This window comes from Colias eurytheme, chromosome 14, assembly GCF_061535395.1.
Source record: "Colias eurytheme isolate Ceu_HAF_F1 chromosome 14, ilColEury1 Martin Lab GWU primary, whole genome shotgun sequence".
NCBI classification, from domain to species: domain Eukaryota; kingdom Metazoa; phylum Arthropoda; class Insecta; order Lepidoptera; family Pieridae; genus Colias; species Colias eurytheme.
The window spans coordinates 3,050,401-3,072,954 of record NC_142993.1 but is presented as its reverse complement, the minus strand read 5'-3'; the positions used below and the strand labels follow the sequence as shown (position 1 = coordinate 3,072,954).

The 22,554-nt window shown below is 34.2% G+C and overlaps 2 protein-coding genes and 1 long non-coding RNA gene across 6 annotated transcripts; 1 reads left to right on the top strand and 2 right to left on the bottom strand.

Moving 5' to 3' along the window:
- Nucleotides 1–673: 673 nt before the first annotated feature.
- Nucleotides 674–1,966, bottom strand: LOC149902754 (uncharacterized). The gene is made up of 3 exons (XR_016457450.1): nt 1,723–1,966; nt 1,341–1,470; nt 674–976 (listed from the first exon to the last, which is right to left on the bottom strand). It is a non-coding gene; the product is annotated as an uncharacterized LOC149902754 (long non-coding RNA).
- Nucleotides 1,967–7,120: 5,154 nt separating this feature from the next.
- Nucleotides 7,121–8,646, top strand: IscU (Iron-sulfur cluster assembly enzyme). The gene is made up of 3 exons (XM_090109393.1): nt 7,121–7,339; nt 7,425–7,728; nt 8,373–8,646. The coding sequence occupies exons 1-3, from the start codon at nt 7,250–7,252 to the stop codon at nt 8,444–8,446; spliced, it is 468 nt and encodes a 155-aa protein (XP_089965519.1). The 5' UTR covers nt 7,121–7,249; the 3' UTR covers nt 8,447–8,646.
- A 910-nt stretch (nt 8,647–9,556) lies between these two features.
- Son (Son RNA binding protein) lies at nt 9,557–21,960 on the bottom strand. 4 transcript variants are annotated; one of them, XM_090109215.1, is made up of 14 exons: nt 21,019–21,960; nt 20,308–20,394; nt 19,662–19,874; nt 18,754–18,917; nt 18,188–18,363; nt 17,769–17,915; nt 17,479–17,543; nt 17,237–17,313; nt 16,896–16,963; nt 16,554–16,634; nt 16,187–16,294; nt 11,415–11,606; nt 10,266–10,433; nt 9,557–9,732 (listed from the first exon to the last, which is right to left on the bottom strand). In XM_090109215.1, the coding sequence occupies exons 1-14, from the start codon at nt 21,846–21,848 to the stop codon at nt 9,622–9,624; spliced, it is 2,487 nt and encodes an 828-aa protein (XP_089965341.1). In that variant the 5' UTR covers nt 21,849–21,960; the 3' UTR covers nt 9,557–9,621. The 4 variants fall into 4 exon arrangements, with proteins under 4 accessions (XP_089965341.1, XP_089965342.1, XP_089965344.1 ...); XM_090109216.1 differs by having other exon boundaries at nt 11,439–11,606; XM_090109218.1 differs by lacking the exons at nt 9,557–9,732; nt 10,266–10,433 and adding an exon at nt 11,768–11,839 and having other exon boundaries at nt 11,466–11,606.
- Between the last annotated feature and the right edge of the window lie 594 nt (nt 21,961–22,554).

Sequence of the window (22,554 nt, the reverse complement as noted above, 5' to 3'; positions counted from 1 at the left end):
TTTACTCTTGAGTTTTGCTCTTACCAACACATATTTTAGCGATTCATCTTTTTGTTTAATATGGACAATTATAAAGGTTTATTGCTCTGAGTGGTAAACATGACCGCATGGCGCATGAGCTAAAAGTATTGCCACTTAAGTATATTTTACCCACAGAACAGTAAAAACAGACACGTTCGGGTGTGTGGTAGGCTTGTTTAAAATGTTTTGCGGACGTAATCATACGCCCTAAACGAATAATAATGTAACATTAGAGCAAAACTGCGGAGTGCTGTAGAACATTTTCGAAGTGAAATTACTTCTTTTGGCGCGTGTAAAATTCCAAGATCGCGTCATGGCAATACCGTCACGTCATGGAGTAAGGCGACGATTTTGGTATCTTTGAATCTTGTCAAAGAAGTTCCACTTCTGAATCGTGTGCTCGGCACACACGCTCTTTTTTTATAAATTCCTCCGTTCTTACACTTTAAAACATTACTACCGAATACCAATCAATTTCTGAACCCGTAAAAAAAAGAAAAAAACAAATGAAGCCAAAATTTTAGAGAGAGATTAATGTATTAAATGTATATAATGAGGTTGATAACTTATGATGAATGTGTCGATCAGCAGAATCTAGTTGTAATTGAGACTTAAATGTCAGATATCTAGGTACCGATTATAAACACAAAAGTAGTGGAAATATATTATTATATTTAAAAGTTAGCTCGATATTGGTATTTTTAAGACAATCCAAATTCGAAATTCTCTTTCGTCATAGCTGATTTTGTTCTTGCTGCAGTAACAGTTCATCGAGACGATTGATTTTCTTTTTGAGCCTCCAATTTTGCGCTTGCAACCGTTTTATTTTCAAGCCTTGTTTAAGAATTTTTTCATGGCAAAAGAGCAAGTGACGTTGCATTTTATTTTTTATATGCGAAGAATTATTTGTACCACCAGAGTTATTATAAAACTGCTGTGCCAGGTTTTCGGGTTTCTGTAAGACAAATAAAAATTTAATGCAATAATATCGTCATTTTGACATGAAAACTATCTAGACAATCCAGCGGCACTCCGCTAACTCCATCAATAATCAGATCCTTATTACCACGATTACCAGGAACTGCACATACGGACAAATTACACATGCCCGATCTTGACAGTTTGAGAGATTATTATAACACTTCTTCTAATAATCTTCTCATAACTTATCAAAAGCTTATCAATAAATTGTTGACAAGATTGATACGATACGTACGCACATCTCAAATTTGTTAATTACATATAATGCAGATTGCGAATTAAATAAAGGCTTAATTTACCTTCATGATTTTACCCACAAGCAACACAGATTAACTTACCCGAATGGTTGCTTCGGTAGTTCCCTCCAAATCTGTGGAAATTCTCCTTTTTTTGGTCACAGTTAGTTAAGTCAGTGCTCACTATATTGGTTTCCAGTTTTGAAGATGTGGCACATGCGATATTTAGTGGCTAAAATAAAATCAATACCTAATCAAATATAATTCTTTGTATTTTGTATAAACTGTATTTAGTGTTAGTATACAAAAAATAAGCGTATACTAAACTCAAACATTTATTTTTTCAATTAGACTTCTTCTAGAAGCACTTTTGAAACGTCATTACATACTTATTTTAACATTAACCACCGATTCGGAAAGCAGTATCTACGGAGAAGAACCGGCAAGAAAGTCTATTATAGTATGTAAACATGTTTGCACCTACATCATAATGCATTATCTTCAATCTCGGAACTGCTGTAGGTTTAATATATCGGTTGCCTTTGTTAGAGATTAAAAAATCCTCATTTAAAAAATGTACTGAGCATATAGTACTGAATTTTGTTGGCATCCAATTTACTCGTCCCGTTGCATTTATCCATTTCTCTTTAAAATTAGGATCTTTGGGAAACCTACAAATAAATTGTACAAAATAGAGCCAAAAAAAAAAAAAAATTTAATATTTATTTGTTTGGCTTTTCTAAAGTATCGATACTATCCTAATGCTCCACAACCACATTACTAAAACGAAAATCTTGTTTGCTCTTCAATCTATTTTATAGTTCTTTTCACCTAAGGCGCGGGACATAATATACAAGCGGCGCGGCACGCCGCGGGCGCGCCGGGAGCGCGCCGCTGGCGCGCCGCGGGCGCGCTGCCGGCGTGCATCGGGTGCGCTATTGGCATTTTGTATGAAATAATTTTGGAAAGGCGGCGCAACCTTGGCACAACCGTGGCGTGCCGTCTCGACGCCTGTCCAAAATTCTTTCATACAAAATGTATAAGAAGGACGTGGTGCAAAACAGATTCAAGAGGTGCGCTTATGGCACGCCCGCGCCCGCGCCGCTTGTGTTTGACCCGCGCCTAAGATGATTTCTGTGACATATCGATTGTTGACACGTGTAGAGATTGCCTTTACTGAAATCGTATGAATTGTGTCCGATAATCCATCTAATATTCTAATATGGATGTATGGATAGATGTAAGGATGTATGGATGTATGGATGTTTGTTACTCTTTCACGTAAAAACTACTGAACCGATTACAATGAAATTTAGCACACATATATAGAGGGTAACTTGGATTAACACATAGGATAGTTTTTATCCCGGAAATCCCACGGGAACGGGAACTATGCGGGTTTTCCTTTGCAAACGCGGGCGGAAATCTAATCGAAAATATTTTATATGGAAATGAAATCGATTTGAATAAAGGACCAAAATTATTTATTTCGGCATTTCGCCAACAATTAACTAAGGAAACTTAGCAAACAACAGCAACAAAAAGTCAATAATAACAATTAGTAACAATAACAGAATACCACGTAAAGTATCAATATAAAAATGCAACTTGTATACAAGGCTGACGGACTCGTACAGACGATTGACGCGATTGACAAACGATCACAAGATGGGCGCCGATTATATGATTTTCCAACCCTATAATTTTTCAACGTTCCATGTCATGTACACGAATTGCGTAGGTATTATTTTTTGTGTTATTTTATTTTATTTTTCATTATATTAAACTAAACAATACTGTTTTTGTTTTATTAGCTTAAGATGTTTCATTTTTATATTTTTGGTAATAATGCCGCCATAAATTAAAATATTATAGGCAGTTCAAAATTAATTGCTAAAGTTGACTGGTCAGTACTCCCTTGTATCGAAATTGACGCCACACCCATTCCCTATTCTAGTACTGTAAAAAACCTAGGCCTCCACTTAGACCAAACATTGTCCTGGACGACGCAGATCCAATCGGTGCGGAAAAAAATGTTTGGTGTCGCAGCATCTCTTAGGCGACTACGTAACATCCTACCGATTCCTACCAAAATTGCGCTTGCACAGTCCCTCCTGTTTCCTATCCTAGATTACGCAGACGTATGTTATCCCGATCTCAACGAGTGTCAGCTAAACTCCCTTGAACGCCTACAAAACCTCTGCATCAGATTCATATACGGTTTACGTAAGTATGATCATGTATCCGAATTTCGAGCTAGGCTCAAGTGGCTACCAATTCGTCTTCGCCGGAATACTCATATCCTTCACTTCCTATACTCTATTCTGTTTGATCCCAAAACCCCTCCTTATCTTAAGCAAAATTTTTCATACCTTTCCTCTAACCACACTCTCTCCTTACGATCCTCAAACAATCTCGCGCTATCATTTCCACCCCATCATTCCAAATTCTTCCATTCCTCTTTCACCATTTCCGCCATTTCCCTCTGGAATGCCCTACCAGATTCGGTAAGAAGAGCTCCAAGCCTACCAATTTTTAAAGCCAGTCTCAAGAAACATTACAGTTCCATGCGACAGGAAAATTAAGAACTCTCACTAATCAAGCAAGCAAAGCAAAGTTTTTCTATCTTCTCAATTTAATTTGGTTTTGGTCAGTATATAACATTATATAATGTGTAAGTATATGTGTATATGCCTCTATATGTATTGTATATATATTGTATATTTATATGTATATATATATATATATATATATATATTGTATATTAATTATATGTATATATACTTATCTATTTACCATATATGTGTATTATATTTATGTTTAGTTTAGTATCCTAATATTTTTCCGTTTTTTAAGTATTTTTACAATTTTATTTTATCTTTGTGGAATATTTGTACATGTTACGTCTTACTGTAACTTTCACTATTGTACCGCGCCTACTCTCCTACTTCCCAGCTCTCCTTTGCTTTTTGGTTGTCTGGTAGAAATCGCTCATGAGCGATAAGACCGCCTACTGTACCTTAACCTCTTGTGCTGATTTTTATTGTCCTTCTGTCAACCTGTGTGTACAATAAAGTGTTTTTATTTATTATTATTTATTATTATGCACTAAAATTGAAAACATGAAATACGTAATTCGGAACACGATGAAGTGTCACAGGAATCATCATAGGTGAAAAGGACTATAGTAAGTATTCCTAATGGATTAAGGTTCATTTTGACTAGATATATTTAATGAATTTTTGACAAATTAAGACAAGTGCAGTTATCTCATAAATATGTAAAATAAATAAAAATAAGAGTTATCGATGGTATGAAATGCCTTCATTACTCATATTAATTCTTCTACTTTCATTTTTGCACTCTAATACCGAACAACACGTCATAATAATAATAATAAATTAAATATTATGTAGAAAATGTTTGACATGTGATTAGTGCGAGTGCAGGTGTGTAGTGCGAGTAGTGTCCAATAGTGTTCAATAACTGACAGTAAGTAAGTGGAGTTCCCCATACGAGTGACATGCGGGCCACGCCCACTTTACACTTCTATTTGTTTGTTTTGTCCATACAGCTGTAACACTATCAGTCCTGTTTTATCCCTAAAAAAGGTAAAATCTGCTTGACTACTGAACTGAGTTGCTGGCTGCTGCCCTTGAAAAAAAACCGGCAACCGACAGCGCCCGACCGAGTCTGGCTCTTCCGGTCTCCTCCACTCAAGCGACAGCCCAAGCCGAGGTTCGTGATCCCCGTCAAGGAGGTCGCCCTTGCGCATGTCACTACCATACCAGGGTGAACCTTCTGTTCACCCACGCGGCCGCGTTAAGATATAGCAGCCCTTCTCGCTCGAGACATCTAGAAACACCAAACAAAAAAAAATAGAATAACTTTGTCTCTTTTTGATTATGCTTCGTTTTCTTGTGAAGAAAAAAGTTCTAGAAAATATACACGATTTTTGCGTAATGATCAGTGTCAGAAAGTATGTACTTACGTGACATACTTTCTGACACTGATTCTGTAAATTAGTTAAAGGCTAGTGACTTAGAAAGTAGTAACCGAAAGAAAATAGAAAAAAAAAAGTTTTAATTTGATATAATATGATTCATAAGAACGCATAAATGGATCGAAATCTTAACAAGAAAAATATGACGTTGAATGTTAATAGTCATAGTGCAATCTCCAGTGTATTAAATATAAGCTTCTTGGCGGACTCTAACCGAAATAGCAAAAGAAACAGTATATCAAAAACCCAACTATACTAAAATGACTTTAATAGTTTTTTTTAAAACGTTAATAGGTAGCTCCCGTACCATATATCAGAGCGTTTTCACATTATCCGATCCGATATCGGATATCGGAAGCCGATAGCCGATATCCGATATCGGAGGGAAGTAAAATGTATGAAATATGTGCCTGTCTTTCACATTGTCCGGTCCGATATCGGATATCGGAGCCGACACCGATATTCCCAGTGGCTATCGGACGATAATGTTCAGTGTTGCCAACTCAATTTTCGAAAAGGCAGTATACCAACAGCAAAAAAGCACTAGTTTGTGTATTTTCAGTCTTATAGGGCGCTCAATCTTTAAAAAAATTCTTTGCTTTTAACCTAAAACGCTTTCTATTAAAAGAAACCTTTTTTTATTAAGAAAACACACATTTAAGTATTTATATGCATTTAAAATACGATTTATACGGCAGGTATTTTTATTTGCCGTATTAAAATATATGACAATTGGCTGAACTGAAGTAAACAAAAATATATTGCATTCTTATATTCAAATATCTATCTTCGAAAACATTAGTGTCTATCATCTTTATTTTATCTCATTCTGCCTCGCTTCTCCTCCTACTCGGATGTTGGTTGTGCTGTTTATTGTATTGTTGTCATTGAGTGCTTTGTTTTTAACCGACTTCAAAAAAAGGAGGAGATTAAACACCGATTTTATTTTTATTTTGAATTTACAACAAAGAATACAAAGTTTGAAAACTCTTAATTCTAAAATAATTGTTTATGACAGTAAAATAATTTATGTATCTTTACTTACAGGAAATTACAACAATCATATTACAAATATATTTGAACGAGTGACAATATTATTTTAGGATATTACAGTGTAATAAGAAAAAGAAAAGAAAATGTGAACAAAGATTGTATCACTTAATAAATTTATCATAGGTACTACATGAACTTTTATAAATGTATGTAGTGAAAAAATGACTAAATGACTAGGTACGTCTTGCTAAAAATACATTTAATAGATTTTGAAAGGTATTTACTAATATGTATTACCATAGACAAATATAAATTATATTCGTCCATGGTATTACTAAAACTATTAAATAATACTAGGTTGTAGTAGGTATTGATATAAATTTATTTAATTAATAATGTGTTAACATAAGTATATTAAGTTATACAAATGACCGATATCAAAACTATTTAGTAAATAGCACATCTAAATAATATGCAGTAATTTGTGATATCAAATCTTTTTTTACATTTTACTTTTCTTTTTTGAAGTTGTTTTTCTTTATCGTAGTTATTTTTAATGTACATGTACAACTATGATTTATAACATTTGATTTTTTTTTAATTATAGTTACCTTTTTTTATCAACTGGCAATTTAGTTTAGTTTTCTCTAAAATTTTCTGGCAACGCTCATGATGATATCGGAACGATTTTATCGGACAATGTGAAAGGGCAAATTGTATCCGATATCGGATATCGGCTATCGGCGTCCGATATCCGATATCGGATCGGATAATGTGAAAACGCTCTTAGGGATTTGTATTCTCTTTATCTGACACCTGACAGTTTTTTGACTGGTGACAGCTCGTGACCGGTGACAGCATCAAGTAAATTCTGTTTCTTGTTCACACTTCTGACTTCACTAATCACTTCTCGATCAAAAAATTTAATAGAATACAAGTTGGAGAGCAGATATTTAATATTATAATTGTTGTCCACACCGCTCCTTTATCATTATTTCGAGACAATTCTTTTAAAATGGCTTATTTGCTTCCAAATTTGTGCCGTTGCCTGTGTTTAAGAAATCGCGGCATAAATATAATACAAACTGCGTCATACCATGCAAATGTAAGTATTTTTCATGACCAATGTCAAGGTTTATTGATTTTTCACTTAGATTTCAGGTGTTGTAATATTTTTTCATTGCTTATAGGTTATTGATCACTACGAAAATCCTCGAAACGTGGGATCGATGGATAAGAAAGACAAGAATGTAGGAACAGGATTAGTTGGTGCTCCTGCTTGCGGTGATGTTATGAAACTGCAGATCAAAGTGGATGACAATGGAAAGATTATCGATGCAAAATTCAAGACGTTTGGCTGCGGTTCAGCTATCGCATCCAGCTCGTTGGCCACTGAATGGGTTAAGGGGAAAACAGTTGATGAGGCTTTGAAGTTGAAGAACACTGATATTGCTAAGGAGTTGTCTTTACCGCCAGTCAAACTACATTGTTCAAGTAAGTTTTAAACGTAGGTATTTATAAAAAAGGCATTGTTATTGTTAAAAGTATTACATTTTAATAGTAATAATTGTACCCATTTCATATACATACATAGACATCATGTGTTGTGTTCTACTTACCTCATATTATTGCAAATGATGCAACTTAATCACTCACGTCACTATGCATGTCTATTTTGTAGGTTTATTGCAGTATTGAAATTAGATTTTGCTAGGTAGTATTTAAAACATATCTACTAAACTGAAACAATAAAATATTGATTAACCCATTGAGCCCCGAACGGCCCGATCGGGCCACGACACAATAGATTTTCTATTGTGTCTGTGATTGCGGCGCCTGAGTTATTAAAAATTAAATAATAGGTTATGATCATTTGACAAAATCTATACTAATACATATTATAAAGCTGAAGAGATTGTTTGTTTTTTTGAACGCGCTAATCTTGGGAACTACTGGTGCGATTTGAAAAATTCTTTCGGTGTTAGATAGTCCATTTATCGAGGAAGGCTATATATCATCACGCTAAGACCAACAGGAGCAGAGCTATGCGGGTGAAACCACGGGGAACAGCTAGTTATCAAATAAAATGTGGGTCAATTATTTTACAACCATAAAGAACATGGTTAATTTTTTTTCAGTGCTTGCCGAAGACGCTATTAAGGCCGCTTTATCAGACTACAGGATTAAGCAGCAAAACCCAGAAAAGCAGTAAATTTAATAGAGAGTAGTATGTTGGAACAGATCTGTGGTTGACTGATGATGTTGGAATAAGAAAAAAATTATAATGTAGTAGGTATTTAGTATAAACATATTATGTATACGCTGCTACAGTCAGATATATAGCACATTAGAGCAGTGTCTGAATAGTTGTTAAATTATGTTGTTTTAGAAATAAAGTTAATCAAAGATAAATGTTGTTTTATTGCACATTCATGTTATTATATTATTGTGCACTAGACTTGCATTTTTATTGTATCAGTTATATGAAGCAATGTTGTTTTATTTATTATCAATGCTTCTATAATAGTCACCTTTATACTATTAGTATAGTATTATCTATGTTCATATAAAATTGGTTCGGAATGTTGTGTTGCATAAAACTTAAGCATCTAAATACTATGGGATGTATTAGGGGGCGTCCATAAATAACGTGAGTGGTTTAAGGAGGGGGGGAGGGGTCGAGTCAAATCTCATCTAACCTTACGTTGGGGGGTAGCGGGATCTCGGTAAATATCACGCATTCTTTTTTCTGATTGAAACAAAAAAATATATTATTTTGGTTCATTTCATGCAAACTGAACTTAGACTTAACATATTATCTCTCTGCAATATTGATAACTAGTCTTATCTAGTCCTAAATAGAAACACGAAGCAATTTTTTTTCTTTTCACAATAACAATCGCAACGCGTTTACATAAAAAAACCCACATTTTATAAAACCTCACGTGAGATAGGGCGTGGGGGGTGGGAGAGTGGGTTCAATAAAATCTCACCAGATGGGGAGGGAGGGTCAGAAAATTGAAAAAAAAAAATAATGGTTGTCTGTAAAGTCGGTTTACTGACGATAGTTGAACGTGACAACGTCCGATTATGCTTCTTTGTCGCTCGTTCCGCACTCTCGCTCGCACTTCAAGCCTTACATGGAACGCCTCAGATGACTCAGAGCAAGGTAACGCCGCATGAGTCATGTTTTTTCGTGCGTTCTTTATCTAATTATAAGACGTTGTCACGTCAAAAAGACACCTCACGTAATTTATGGACGCCCCCTTACTATCAATAGACAATATACTGGATGGTTAACAATAAATAAAACAACAACATATAAACTCTTAAAATCTTTATTGCTGTATAAATCCTAACACACTATATACAAACATATAAATCAATTCATGTCACAATACCAAGTTTTTGTAAAGCCAGCTGAGCTGCGTCAGCCTTCGCTTGCTTTTTATTTGCACTCGCCACCGCTGGTTGATATTCCACACCTGCCACTTTTACCTGTTATTTAATAAAGAAAAGAATAGATATATATGAAAATTGATGTGAAAAATAATGTAATATTTTAAAAACAACATTAATTTGAAATACTTTTTTTCTTTCTCCTTAGCCGTAAACAGCAAGAAAGATTATCTTAATTATTTTCGCTAATATTATCCTTTTAATGATCTCTCAAATTGTTGTTACTGACACAAAGGAATTAATTTAATATTTATTTTTGTAAAATTTCTATGCCTCTTATATAGTTATAGATAACCTCAAGTAAGCTGAAGGAGTGTGCGAAAGAGATAAACAATTTATGTCAGCTCCCTCACTTATTGCACAATATATTATGTCAAATACAGTAACAAATTTACAACTAGCTATATTTACCAATGTAACCTATTACATATTATTATGTTTCTTTTAATCAACTAGGTAATTACAATTTATCTTATAATACGGAAATTATTTTTCGTTAATAATAGGAGTGACAAAAATTGGTAAGGATTTCCATCTTTTTTGAGAACATCCATTAAATATATTGAACTCACCCTAAAAAGAAAGTTTTTCTTATGATCCGGTCCGCACTCAAAACACAGGTTATATTCGGGTGGTCCCAGTTTTTGTTTTGAGCAATATTCGCCAAGCAGTGAGACTGGATGTTTGCCGCCTGCAACCAGCGGCGCTGGACCACGTCTACACATTCTATTTTGTTTCATCTATAATTGTTCAATCAGAATTAGTTAGTGCACCTGTAATATTTATTACCATCACCCAGTTGTTTTGTTATATTGGTAATTCAATGCAATAAGTTACAAAAACATAAGATTGTATGATGGGAGGTATTATAAATTTGTACATTTTCCCAAAAATATTAGATTCTATTAGAAATCTGGTATCTTATACCATTTATACTAGGGATGTAACGATACATGATTTTGCCGATACGATACCGATACCGATATTTGTAGTAATGTATCGGCGATACCGATACCGATACCGATATCGATGGCTTGGTAGAAAAATAAATAGTGAATTATGCATAAAAAGTTACCAACATTTAACAGAGACTCAACTGTTAATCGTATTCTTTTAAATAAAAATGCCAAATCAAAAAACAACAAAACCATTTATTTTAGTATTATTATTTTACAAAGTCAGTTAAACTTTAAGTAATACATATACAATCAGTACCTAATAAAAGTTTACTATTGGTAGTTTTTTCAGAAAACTAAGTGCGCACGCGCGGGCGGCCTTCCGCATCGTTCATTGGGCGCGGTTTTTTGAATTGTTTGATATCGGTATCGGTTGTTTTATTATCGGCGATACCGATATATCGGCTTGCCGATTAATCGGCCGATATATCGGTATCGGTATCGGTATCGTTACATCCCTAATTTATACCAAGTACCAACAGTGTACACATGCAAAATATAAAAATATATTTTAAAATAAACTGTTTCACTGTTGTGTTATGGATTATACAACACAGGGTAACACATAAATAAAGTTAAATTAATTAAATAAAAAATTAACAAATCATGTAAGTATACACATTGCAGCACATAATACGAGCATATACAGTAGACCAATTAAAAATAGTCCATTCACATTCTATTAAACAAATCACACTCGCGGCTAAGCTACATGCAGAGTCCACCTCAAAAGCGCGAAGCCGTAATAGTAAATAATTTACTTACTCCTTTATTGTATCGGCTACTGACCTCTTCTTTAGCCTGTAACCCTCGCGTGTCCAACTTGACCTCGAGCAACAGAGGCTGCAGGGTCCCCGTGCCCTCCTTACCCAGACCCTGACCCGGAGTCCAACCCATCTTCTGCAGAAGGTGCATTCCCATCCCACCTTCCACCGGGGCAGCTCGCACCAACTGATCCTATACCAAGACCCAAAATTATTCCCGTAATATGCTATACACACAGAACAATATTCATTACCCAAGTTGCTTTAACACCTATGAAAAAAATGATCATTTAATTGAACAGAATGTTATACCACTGATCCTACAACTATTTATCCCCATCGATGAATACTTACCGCGTCAAAAGTAACGTAAGGTCGACGTGGATGCGTCTAACGTAGTGCTCGCGTCTCCTTATCTTTTAAAAGCTGCAACAAATATTCACGAATTCCCCATTATAAGCCTCGTTTTTCTTATAACAGCATCGTAAGTACGATATAAATTGTTAAAAGAATCACTGGCTTCATTCCAGGACTAAAATGCATGGAGTAGCCTTGTTTTTTCATGTAGTGGAATTTTAGTCTGTGTTTCAATGTGGGGAAGACTGAATATTTGTATGCATGTATTAGTGATATCTAATATGCCAATTTTATGGCATAAGAGCTACCACTTTGTGCAAAGACTCACGCAGTGTAACAAATGAACTAATTAGTTCACTCGTTACACGTACAGGTAAATAAAAGACCGTGTGTGATGGTTACAAGTACATTGTATGATCTACCTAACTCAGTAGATATAAGGCTTATGCAATCTTAACAAATTCAGTAGATATAAAGGTCATGTAAAGATTGAAAAAGCCTTTTACCCAAAGGAAATAATTGTATTGAAATATTTTTCATAGGAGAGATTCTTATATTACAGTTTTCTAAGAATCTGAAGTGATTATTTTTCATTCTTATTTTGATTTCAAATATTTATAAATTTCATTTGCAAAATAAATTTTTGAAGTTTTAATAATGAATAAACTACTTAATAGCTTGTAAGTGCAGCGATTTTGTTAAACTTTCATAGGTAATGTATTTTGATGGAGGTTATCTACATTCAACGTTGATAAAGGTTTTAATAACAAACAAGAAGAGATAAATGGATTATTATGAAAGTTTGATAACAATTGATATTTATCGATCTTATGCAATATTATCCGACTACGATAAGATATAATATGTATGGCAGTATAACCTGAAATCTGACTGGAGCACTTTCATGTCAGTGTAAATGTGCTGAATTTTACATTTAAAGTTTTACAGTCACATCGATAATCTCGGTTTAAATTTTAAACCGAGTTTATCAACGTGCGTACGTACAAAATTGATAAAGGTGAATTAAAAACTAATAATAAGTTTCTAGGTCAATTCATTTAGTAGGTACTATCTAATTTCTGTCTTATTTCGGAAAATGGAAGGTTATTTTTAGCATCGAAAACATTACATCAAGCGAAATAGCATCGCAATACTTAAGATTTTTGAAAATGGGAAATTAGGGGGCGTCCATTAATTATGTGAGATGTTTAGGATGGCTGTCGTCGCAAACCTCGAGCGATATATCACCAAATTACACATGGGGATGGATTGCAAGTTTCATGAAGGGGGATGAAATTACCCCTACAAACAGCCAGGTCTCAATCATAGGGTCCCGTTTTACCTTTTCGGTATAAAACCTAAAATGAATAAACATCTATGCATGGATATACGAGTGTACAGGATTTAGGAAGCATATAGTGTTTTATGATTTATTTTTGTATGTATCCGCCCTATGTCAAGAATAAAATAGACATACAACGGTCGCGAACTACCAAGAATGTAATGACGTCAATCTGTGCTAAAGGGAATTAATATGTTTGATTGACAGAGATACCAGGCGGTTTTCATGATGTCTTATTGCAGTAATACGGTAATTCCTCCGACCTATATAACGCTGTCGTTTGTCCACACTGGAAATATAACTCCTTTAAGACAGGGTTTTTCAACCTTATTCATACCACGGCCCTTTTAGTATGAAGAAATATGTCGCGACCCCCCCTACCCGTTGTTTTTTTTGTTGATTTATTTGAGCATTTAAATACATTTATTTGTGCATGTATATTGAACAAAAGTCTTCAAGGGCGGGATGAAAATGTCATCACTGCCAAAGATAAAATCCATGGCTTTGTAAAAAAATAGGCTTGTGGTTATCGTCTCTAAATCAAAACAACTTAGATTCATTTTCTGCGACACAGTCTTTCATTGAAGAAGTCGGGTGTGAGATAAACATCAAGGAATTTATACCTGGTATGATAATGGTGTTGGAAAAGTTAAAAGAAGAACTGTGTCGTTATTTCTCACTGCAAGAGATATCGAAGAATACTGGGCAACGGTGGATCTTAAATCCGTTTTTAGTTGCATGTATAAATGAGGCAAATTTGACAACTAAGCTCAAAGAAAAATTGCTTGATTTATCTGCCGATGGGATGCTGGAGTTGGAATTTAAATCTGTCAATTTGGATACCTTTTGGTTAAAAAGGAAATTCGAGTACCCAGAATTAACAACAGAAGCTTTGAAGTGTTTGATTCCATTTGCCACCTCGTACTTGTGAGAGTTGACATTTTCGTCAATGGCCCAAATAAAAAGCAAGCATAGAAATCGTTTAAATTTGGAAAACGATTTAATTCTGAATGTAGCAAAAACAGATCCACGATGGGAGAAATTGGTGAATGAAAAACAAGCGCAACCGTCGCATTATCGGTCCTCATAATTTATTTTTATTTTTTGATGAATGATGGATAAATGATTATGATGGAAAAGATCTCAGAAGTTATTATTATTTTTTGTTTATTTCATACAAATGATTAAGCATGTCTTTTAGTTACCTTTTTTCTTAATAAATATTTATAAATGTTATTGTTTCTTTTTTACTGCTGTAGCTTTCCCAACCTTTAGCAACTTCACTATATAAGCTTCGCGACCCCCCTGTAGAGGCTTCGCGACCCCCCTGGGGGTCGCGACCCACAGGTTGAAAAACCTTGCTTTAAGACATCATGGTACGGCATAGTCAACGTACGAAATTCTTCGTGGTTCGCGACCGTTACTTATTAATTTTCAATTCCACACGAGAATGAATATGTAGCCTAAAAAAAAGGTTACTGGTTTTCAGAAAATCCTCACATAATTTATGGACGTCACACAAATAATGTAATCGTAACCATCACACAAGCACAAACGGTCGGAAAATATAATACTGTGTATTATGAATCCCGACCGAGACGACTGGACCATTGTACGACTGCAGCGAGCACGGCTGAAAGAAAATTTTTTCAGATAGCATGCTGTATTCAACAAAACCAGAAATTATATATATTTCAAAATGGTTTTTATAAATATATGGGAATTTAAACACGATTTAAATGTGAATTAATGTCAGTGCGAAGCGAATTGTAGCTTCGCACGGACGTATTGAATAAATTTGACCGTTAAGTTTAGGAGAAATACATTTTTCAATGTGCGCACAAATTACACTTAATCTTAGAGCATTTTAAAATATTGATAACAATAGTTATAGATTTATATTTATTTGAAAAGGGAATAGTCTGGTTTCATTTAATACGATACTTGATACAAGCTAACTTTTATATCACAAGATACGACTCTATAACCATAATATTTTGTGATAATTGATATTTGTAAAAGTAGTCACACATTACCTCAATAGCACAAAATTGTTCAATAAAATATTTTATTATATTCAATGCATACTTGTTTTCATTCAAAACGTTCATTACATTTGGTATATTAATGAAATACAGAAATATATGAAAATTAGGAAAATCAATTGAGAGAATGCGCGATATTTTTAAGTTGCAAATTGCTGTGAAGTAGTATTTCCTTGAAGATGCTAAGTACCTTGACATTATTCCTAGCTGATTCTGCCTTTTTTTTAAAGTGGGGAAATCTTGCATAGATACCCACGACCTCCGGGGAAGGGGCCGTGGGTTATGTCGGATTCCTACCGACCAGATTCTGCCTACAGTTCTCATTATTATAATAAACCCCTTCTTGTAATAAGCTTATTTTTTTTTTTTGTTTGAAGCAAAGAGAATATAAAACAGTAATCCTCATCCATTTATTATATCGAATATTTTCACCTATCACTTTTTTAACCTATTGCTTGTCTTCTAATCTAGTCAATCATCTAAGCATTCTTTACCCTATGTATGTACCTAAGCCACATCCATAGTCCTTTTCACCTAATATGATTTCTGTGTCATATCGATTTTTGACACGTCTGATGATGTCTTTTACTGAAATCGTATCAATTGTTACCGATAATCGATAATATTTTATATAGAAATGAAATCGATTTGAATAAACGGACTCGTACATTATATGATTTTCCAACCCTATATTTTTTTAACGTTCCATGTCAGGTACACGAATTGCTCAAGTATTATTTTTTTGTGTTATTTTATTTTATTTTTCATTATATAAAATACTGTTTTTGTTTTATTAGCTTAAGATGTTTCATTTTTATATTTTTGGTAATAATGCCGCCATAAATTAAAAATATTATGTGCTAAAATTGAAAACATGAAATACGTAATTCGGAACACGATGAAGTGTCATAGGAATCATCATAGGTGAAAAGGACTATAGTCATATTAGTGTTAGTGCTATGTCTGTATTTACTATTTAGTAATAATATTACAATATTAAAATATTATATGTGGCTCTCATCGAGTTACCTTCTTAGCCCAGGCCTGCGAGCCGGCCGCCAGTTCGCGAGGCGTCAGAATGTTCGCGCCCGTAGAGCCGGTGAACTGGCCTAGCGACGGGTTTGTTGACCAGCCGAACTGGAATGATGTATTCATTTATATAAGTATATTATAAATTACTATTACCTCTATTTATTATTTTGAAGTGAAACTACTTTGAGATTGAAATTTCAAGTTCGCGTCATGGCAATACCGCCACATCATGAAGTAAGGCGACGATTTCGGTATCTTTCAATCTTGCCAAAGAAGTTTCACTTTCAGACATTCACTTCATTTCACAGGCGCGCGTGGTCGACACACACGCCCTTTTTTAATATAATGGAACCAATTTACTTACACCTCTCATGGTATGCATCTCGCTTTGTTCTTGTTCCCTCCTTATCATTGACAGCTTCTGTGAAACGATGGCAGCTACATCCTGTAAATTTCAAGTTATTTAATCACACTATTATTACGAACAAAACTGCATAATCGGATCCAGGCAAAAATATTGGAATATTGTAAAAATAATCTGTTAATTTGGATCAACTTCCAGTAAACAATTCCTTTGAATATATTGTAGAAGCAATCAACCCGGTCATAATGATACACGAAAACCCTATTCGGATCATCTATTTAAAGAAAGTATACAATTTATCAGTAACTTATTGAATACATTAAAATATAATATAATACTAACCACAGCAGGATTGTCACCGCCCGGAGAATATTGTGGTCCCGCTGTTATAGCAGGCACTGAGTTCAATTCTGTTAAGAAAACAACATTTTCATATAAATTTCAATTCTTTTGCTTTGGTTCAAACTTTCGGCAACATATTTTCTACTAAATATCTTAGTACTGGTAACAATAAGTATAATATGTTTGCTAATATTTAAAAGATTTGATTTTCTGATAGATTTTAAAGACAAAACCATTTGAAACAATATCTATCGTAAATAGATAACGACATAATTCCTGCCTACATACATACATTTTAGTCTTATGAGATAGTATTTTTTGTAATTAAAATTTATACTTACGACTTCCAGTAGTAAAACTTTTCATATAGGCGGGTGGGTTTACTGGCGGCGCGGGCAATGCTAGTGGTTCCGATTTTCTGCAAATAGTAAGAAACATAATTATATTGCTATTCAACTTTTGCGATTTTATAACATTTAAGGCATGAAATCAACAATTTGTTAAAATAACCATTTAGGAACGTGGACATAAAGATAAAATATGAGGAGAGGAAAGACTTGTAGAAATGATTTACCAAACTTACTTGGATATTGGATCAAATCCTAGTATTGCTTTTGTTTCCGATTTTGAGTTTAACTTTGCGATTTGCTGTAAGAAAAAATGAAAAAAATATAAGAAATGAAGATGTGTTTTTTCCGGAACAAGTAGTAAATACATTTGGCTCTTTGCAATAAATATAATATTCAATATCTCAAAATTTTCCAATCGTTACTCAATTAAGTTATATGTTCTAGAATAAATAGTATTTTGACATTTTCAGTATTAACTGCATTAATAACAAATAAAAACTACAAAATCTCTTTAAACATTTACCATATTGTCCTTTTTGGGTGACACCGGCACCCATTCTGATGCTTTCTCTCTATGTTGACTCCCTGACGATACAGGAAACTGTAGCCTCAATTCCTCCTTATTAGCTATTGGTAGTGTACTTGACTTTAGTGGTAGGGGTGCTCCTCCCTGATAAATAATAATTATTTATTAAGAAATTATAGTAAATTATAAAAAAATCTACTGAGATATGTTAGGGTAGTAATTAATTAATTTAATTCTTAATATCTAGAAAAAAAGTAATTACCTACTTGAAACATGTGTTTGTCGTGCTTAGACATTTACGAATATAAACGGTTTGCACAATTTTGGTTGTTGCAATAAGAATATCAAGTTTTCCTTTACATATTTGCACATACTGCCAAATATATTTCATTGATTATACTTATAAAACAACTTACTCTAATATTCATCACAATAGGTGCCTTTTCTTTCACAAGGAACGGATGATGGAAGGCAATAGTGTCTTCATTCTCACTCATATTATCATCATTGGATGATACTGATGACAATTCCCCGAGAGCCTCTTTCTTTGATAAATGTTTACAGAAGTCCGTCAACTCATCTACTGATTTACCTGAAAGTTTTAATATTATTTTATTACACACCTGTATGCCTGGCTAGTCTTACTTAAAAAGTATTACTATGGCTGATATTCCGACGGGAAGAATATAAATAACAATTCAGCCTATATTCATTATTCAGTTTAGAAATATGTATCTAATTTCTACAGTAGTGTTTAATTTTCTAAAAATTCCATGAAATAAGGAACACGCATTTTTATATATTTATTTCATTGAATATGCTTTAGGTTGTAACTTGTAATGATCTTTTTAAGAGCTATATATGTACAACTTTATTTAAATTGTATAAAAAAATTAACACTGGGTCAATATGGAAACAGTGTCACACTAAATAATGTAGTACATGAATATCTTTTATAGTTTAATAATATCATTCTCCCTACCTCCAGACTGTATAGCGGCCATGACTTGGTTCCTAGTGTGAGGCGGTAACACAGCAGCGCCCGCAGGCACTGCACCATTCTTTAACATATTGATCGCGTTACGTCTAGCCACTTCTAGCAAACGCTTCTTTTCACTATCCGCTAACTTCACACCACTCGATGATCTGTGTATTGTAAAGTTTTTTGTTATAAATCTAAATTTTTGAAGTGAAAACTTCTTTAGCGGCGTTGAGCACTTTTTCTGTAATGGGTATAAAATCTTAAACTCGCGTCAGGACATGTGACCTGATCGAAAAAGCGTAAGACGGATACCATTTCAAAATATCAAACATGCTCAACGTTAATAATCAAGTTTTCACTTCTGCCGGCACTCCCGCAGTGCAACCCATCTTTTTTTTTCATATAGATAATTTGATGTCCACCTGTCCACATTTTAGTTGTATTTTAAATTCTATTTCTACCATATAAAGCTTTTCTAACTTAGAAAAAAACATGATTGTTCATTAAAAAGATTCAACTGCTACCACACCCCGGACACTCCATACAAAATTATCGTTTTGACAGTCACACTGTAGAGACTGCAAATGTGTGTGTTAACGCTTTATGGTTGGCACATTTGTGACTAGCGTAAAAAAAATACATCCGTAAACAGCACAATACCTAACCATTTTCTACGAAAAACCATAATCACAAATCCAAAATAATAAAATTACTGTAAGTCAATTTGATTAATGTTGTCAATCTTCGTTGTGTATCGTCCTCGCAGAAAAATGCGGGCCATTTATAGCATGATCGTGCGGGGTGAGGTAAGTGTTTAATTTGCCAAAATTAAACAGGAGGCGGAGTGTCCGTTCTGTAGCGTTTAGCTACTATTATGTATTCTGTGGTGCTACTACAAAACATTTTACCTTCTACTTCTATGTCGCGGTGAAGTATGCCGCGGCCAGTGCCTGCTCCTCGAACCAGACCTGTGCCTGCTACGAGACCTGGACTTTCGTCTAGACTTGGACTCGGACCTCCGCCGTGATCGGGATCGCTTTGACCTTCTTGTTCGCGATGTTGATCTGTGATGGTGTCGACGGGAGGTGGAACGAGAACGTGAACGCTTTTTACTTGATGATCTGTAATTTTAATTGTATCTATACTAATATTATAAATGCGAAAGTAACTCTGTCTGTTACTCAATCACGCCTTAACTACTGAACCATTTTGCGTGAAATTTGGTATAGAGATATTTTGATACCCGAGAAAGGACATAGGCAACTTTTTACCCCGGGAAATAAGATAGGTTTTATCCCGGAAATCATACGGGAACTGTGCGGGTTATTCTTTGACTGCGCGGGCAAAGTTGCGGGTGGAAAGCTACTATATTTATAACATAAATATAATATCATGACATATATACATATACTTGCGATTCGCCCTCGGCTTCGACTACACAGTTTATGGAAAACATACATAGTTTCTATTTCCATAGGATTCAACTCCATCTTTGTATGTATGTCAGTATAATAAATTTTTTATTATACTGACATACATAAAAAATTATCATACCTTTTTCTGGATGTACTTCTATCTCTATGGGAAGACTTATGTGCAATTTCAGCAGCTTTGCTTTTCTTTAAAATTTCCTCTTCATTGCTAAAATAATCAGACAAATGAAATGAAATGAAAATTTATTTGTATGAAATGTGGTTATAAAGTTTTTACAATAAATTTCACGTCCGCACAATTCGCCAACAAAATGGCATACAATACAATTACTATACTACAAATTAAGGTTTATTAGTAATAAATTAAATAAACATTTGAATTGCAAAAATATGCATAAATTTTTGCAATTCAATTACATATTAAAGACTACTTAAAATCTCAAATGTATATTTGGTTGTCATTATATTTAAGTGAAGATTCCTAAAACATAAGTCAAAATTGCATGTAAATTCATATTGCAACTTCAAGATTGCACAAAAAATGGAAGGAAGCTTGAATAGTGTTATGAGAGGGTAAGACATTAATCATGTTTAGTAACTATTTTTTTTAAGCTATTGCATTGCTTCTATTGCGGGCCTTGAGCGCGGGGACCGAATCTAGAAATTCCGTAACGAAAAAAACCTCACGCTCCCCACTCCGACGGGCACGGAGGTGTGGCTTGAAGGCATACATGCTATGCCGCAGCAGTCCCCGAGTGCCACACGTCTTTTTTTTATAATAGAATAAGGCTAAACGCAAAAACATAATATTATAAAGGTATAGTTAACTTACATTTTAACTTCTTCAGCAGCTTTCTTTAAAATCCCACCAGGGTCTGAGGATTTGGGGAATTGTGAATTTGAGTCCTCATCTTTGTCCGAACTACTTGAAGTGTCTGTGTATTCACCCTCCTCAACCTTTTCTGCTTTCTTTCTAGCCTCTTCCTCAGCTTTTTTCACAGTTTCTTCAAAAACAGCACTAAATTTCAAGTTCTTAATTTGTATTCTACCTTTGGCTTTGTCATTTTCAGAAGATTCCTGTTTCTTATCTAACTTATATCTTAAATCTGTTTGGTCATTTGACATGTCTTTTGGCGAGTCTGGCATTGGGATAAGACTAGCATCAAAACTCTCGACAGGCGGAGATAAACTTCGTACACTTTTATCCTCGGTTTTGATGCTGGGTAATTTTTCTTCACGCTTAATTTTATACTCATCCTTAATTTTAGTCTCGCTCTTAATTTTGACTTCATTTTTAATTTTGGAATTGCTCTCTGTTTTGATTTTAACTGGAGTTCTGGAACGATACGGCGATGGTGAACGGTCTTTATGTTTTTTTGATTTGCTTTTCTTTCGCTTCTTGTGTTTACGAGAATAATCACTATCTGAATTGGTGCTACTGCAAGAATGGCTTCGTTTTTTCTTTTCTTTTTTATGTTTCTTTTTACTTTTCTTAGCCTTCTTAACACTTATTTCTTCAATTTTAGGTGGTTCAGCGTTGAAAGCACTAAAAAGTTCTGAAAGAATTTCATTCGAAGACTTTTTGGTATCATCCTTCTTACGTTCTGGAGTAGTCTTCTCTCTTTTAATTAACTGTTCTATTTTATCAATTAAAGTTGCCATTGTTATATAAACACTCTAAGCAGGTATTTCAATTAATCACAAGTCTCTACAACAACAATTATTTTCAAAGCAAGCATTGTAAAATAAATTGGAATTCCACCATTTTACTACAAGTTTGACATTATTTTGACTTTGACAATAATTTATCTGTCATAATAACTTGACTACTTTTCTTGCTATTATGAAAAATAAAATGTGTGACTAAAATTTATATTAGAAAACTTAAAAAAAAAAAACACGTTTCCGAATTTGAATTTCCAGGAAATCGGAAACGGCCGTAGACAGGAAACGGCCATTGAGGTATTATTATAGAGAGGACACCACGAACAAAATCTGTGCGACAAGCGCAACGGCGCCGGGCGGCTAGTGAGTCATACAATTTGCAAATATTCTGCCTATTATTATATCTAATAAATATTATAAAGGCGAAAGTTTGTAAGGATGTATGGATGTATAGATGTATGGATGTATGGATGTTTGTTACTCTTTCACGTAAAAACTACTGAACCGATTACAATGAAATTTAGCACACATATAGAGGGTAACTTGGATTAACACATAGGATAGTTTTTATCCCGGAAATCCCACGGGAACGGGAACTATGCGGGTTTTCCTTTGCAAACGCGGGCGGAGCCGCGGGCGGAAATCTAGTTACTTATAAATTAAAACCAATCAATGTAACAAATAAATACTGTTTATCTTATTA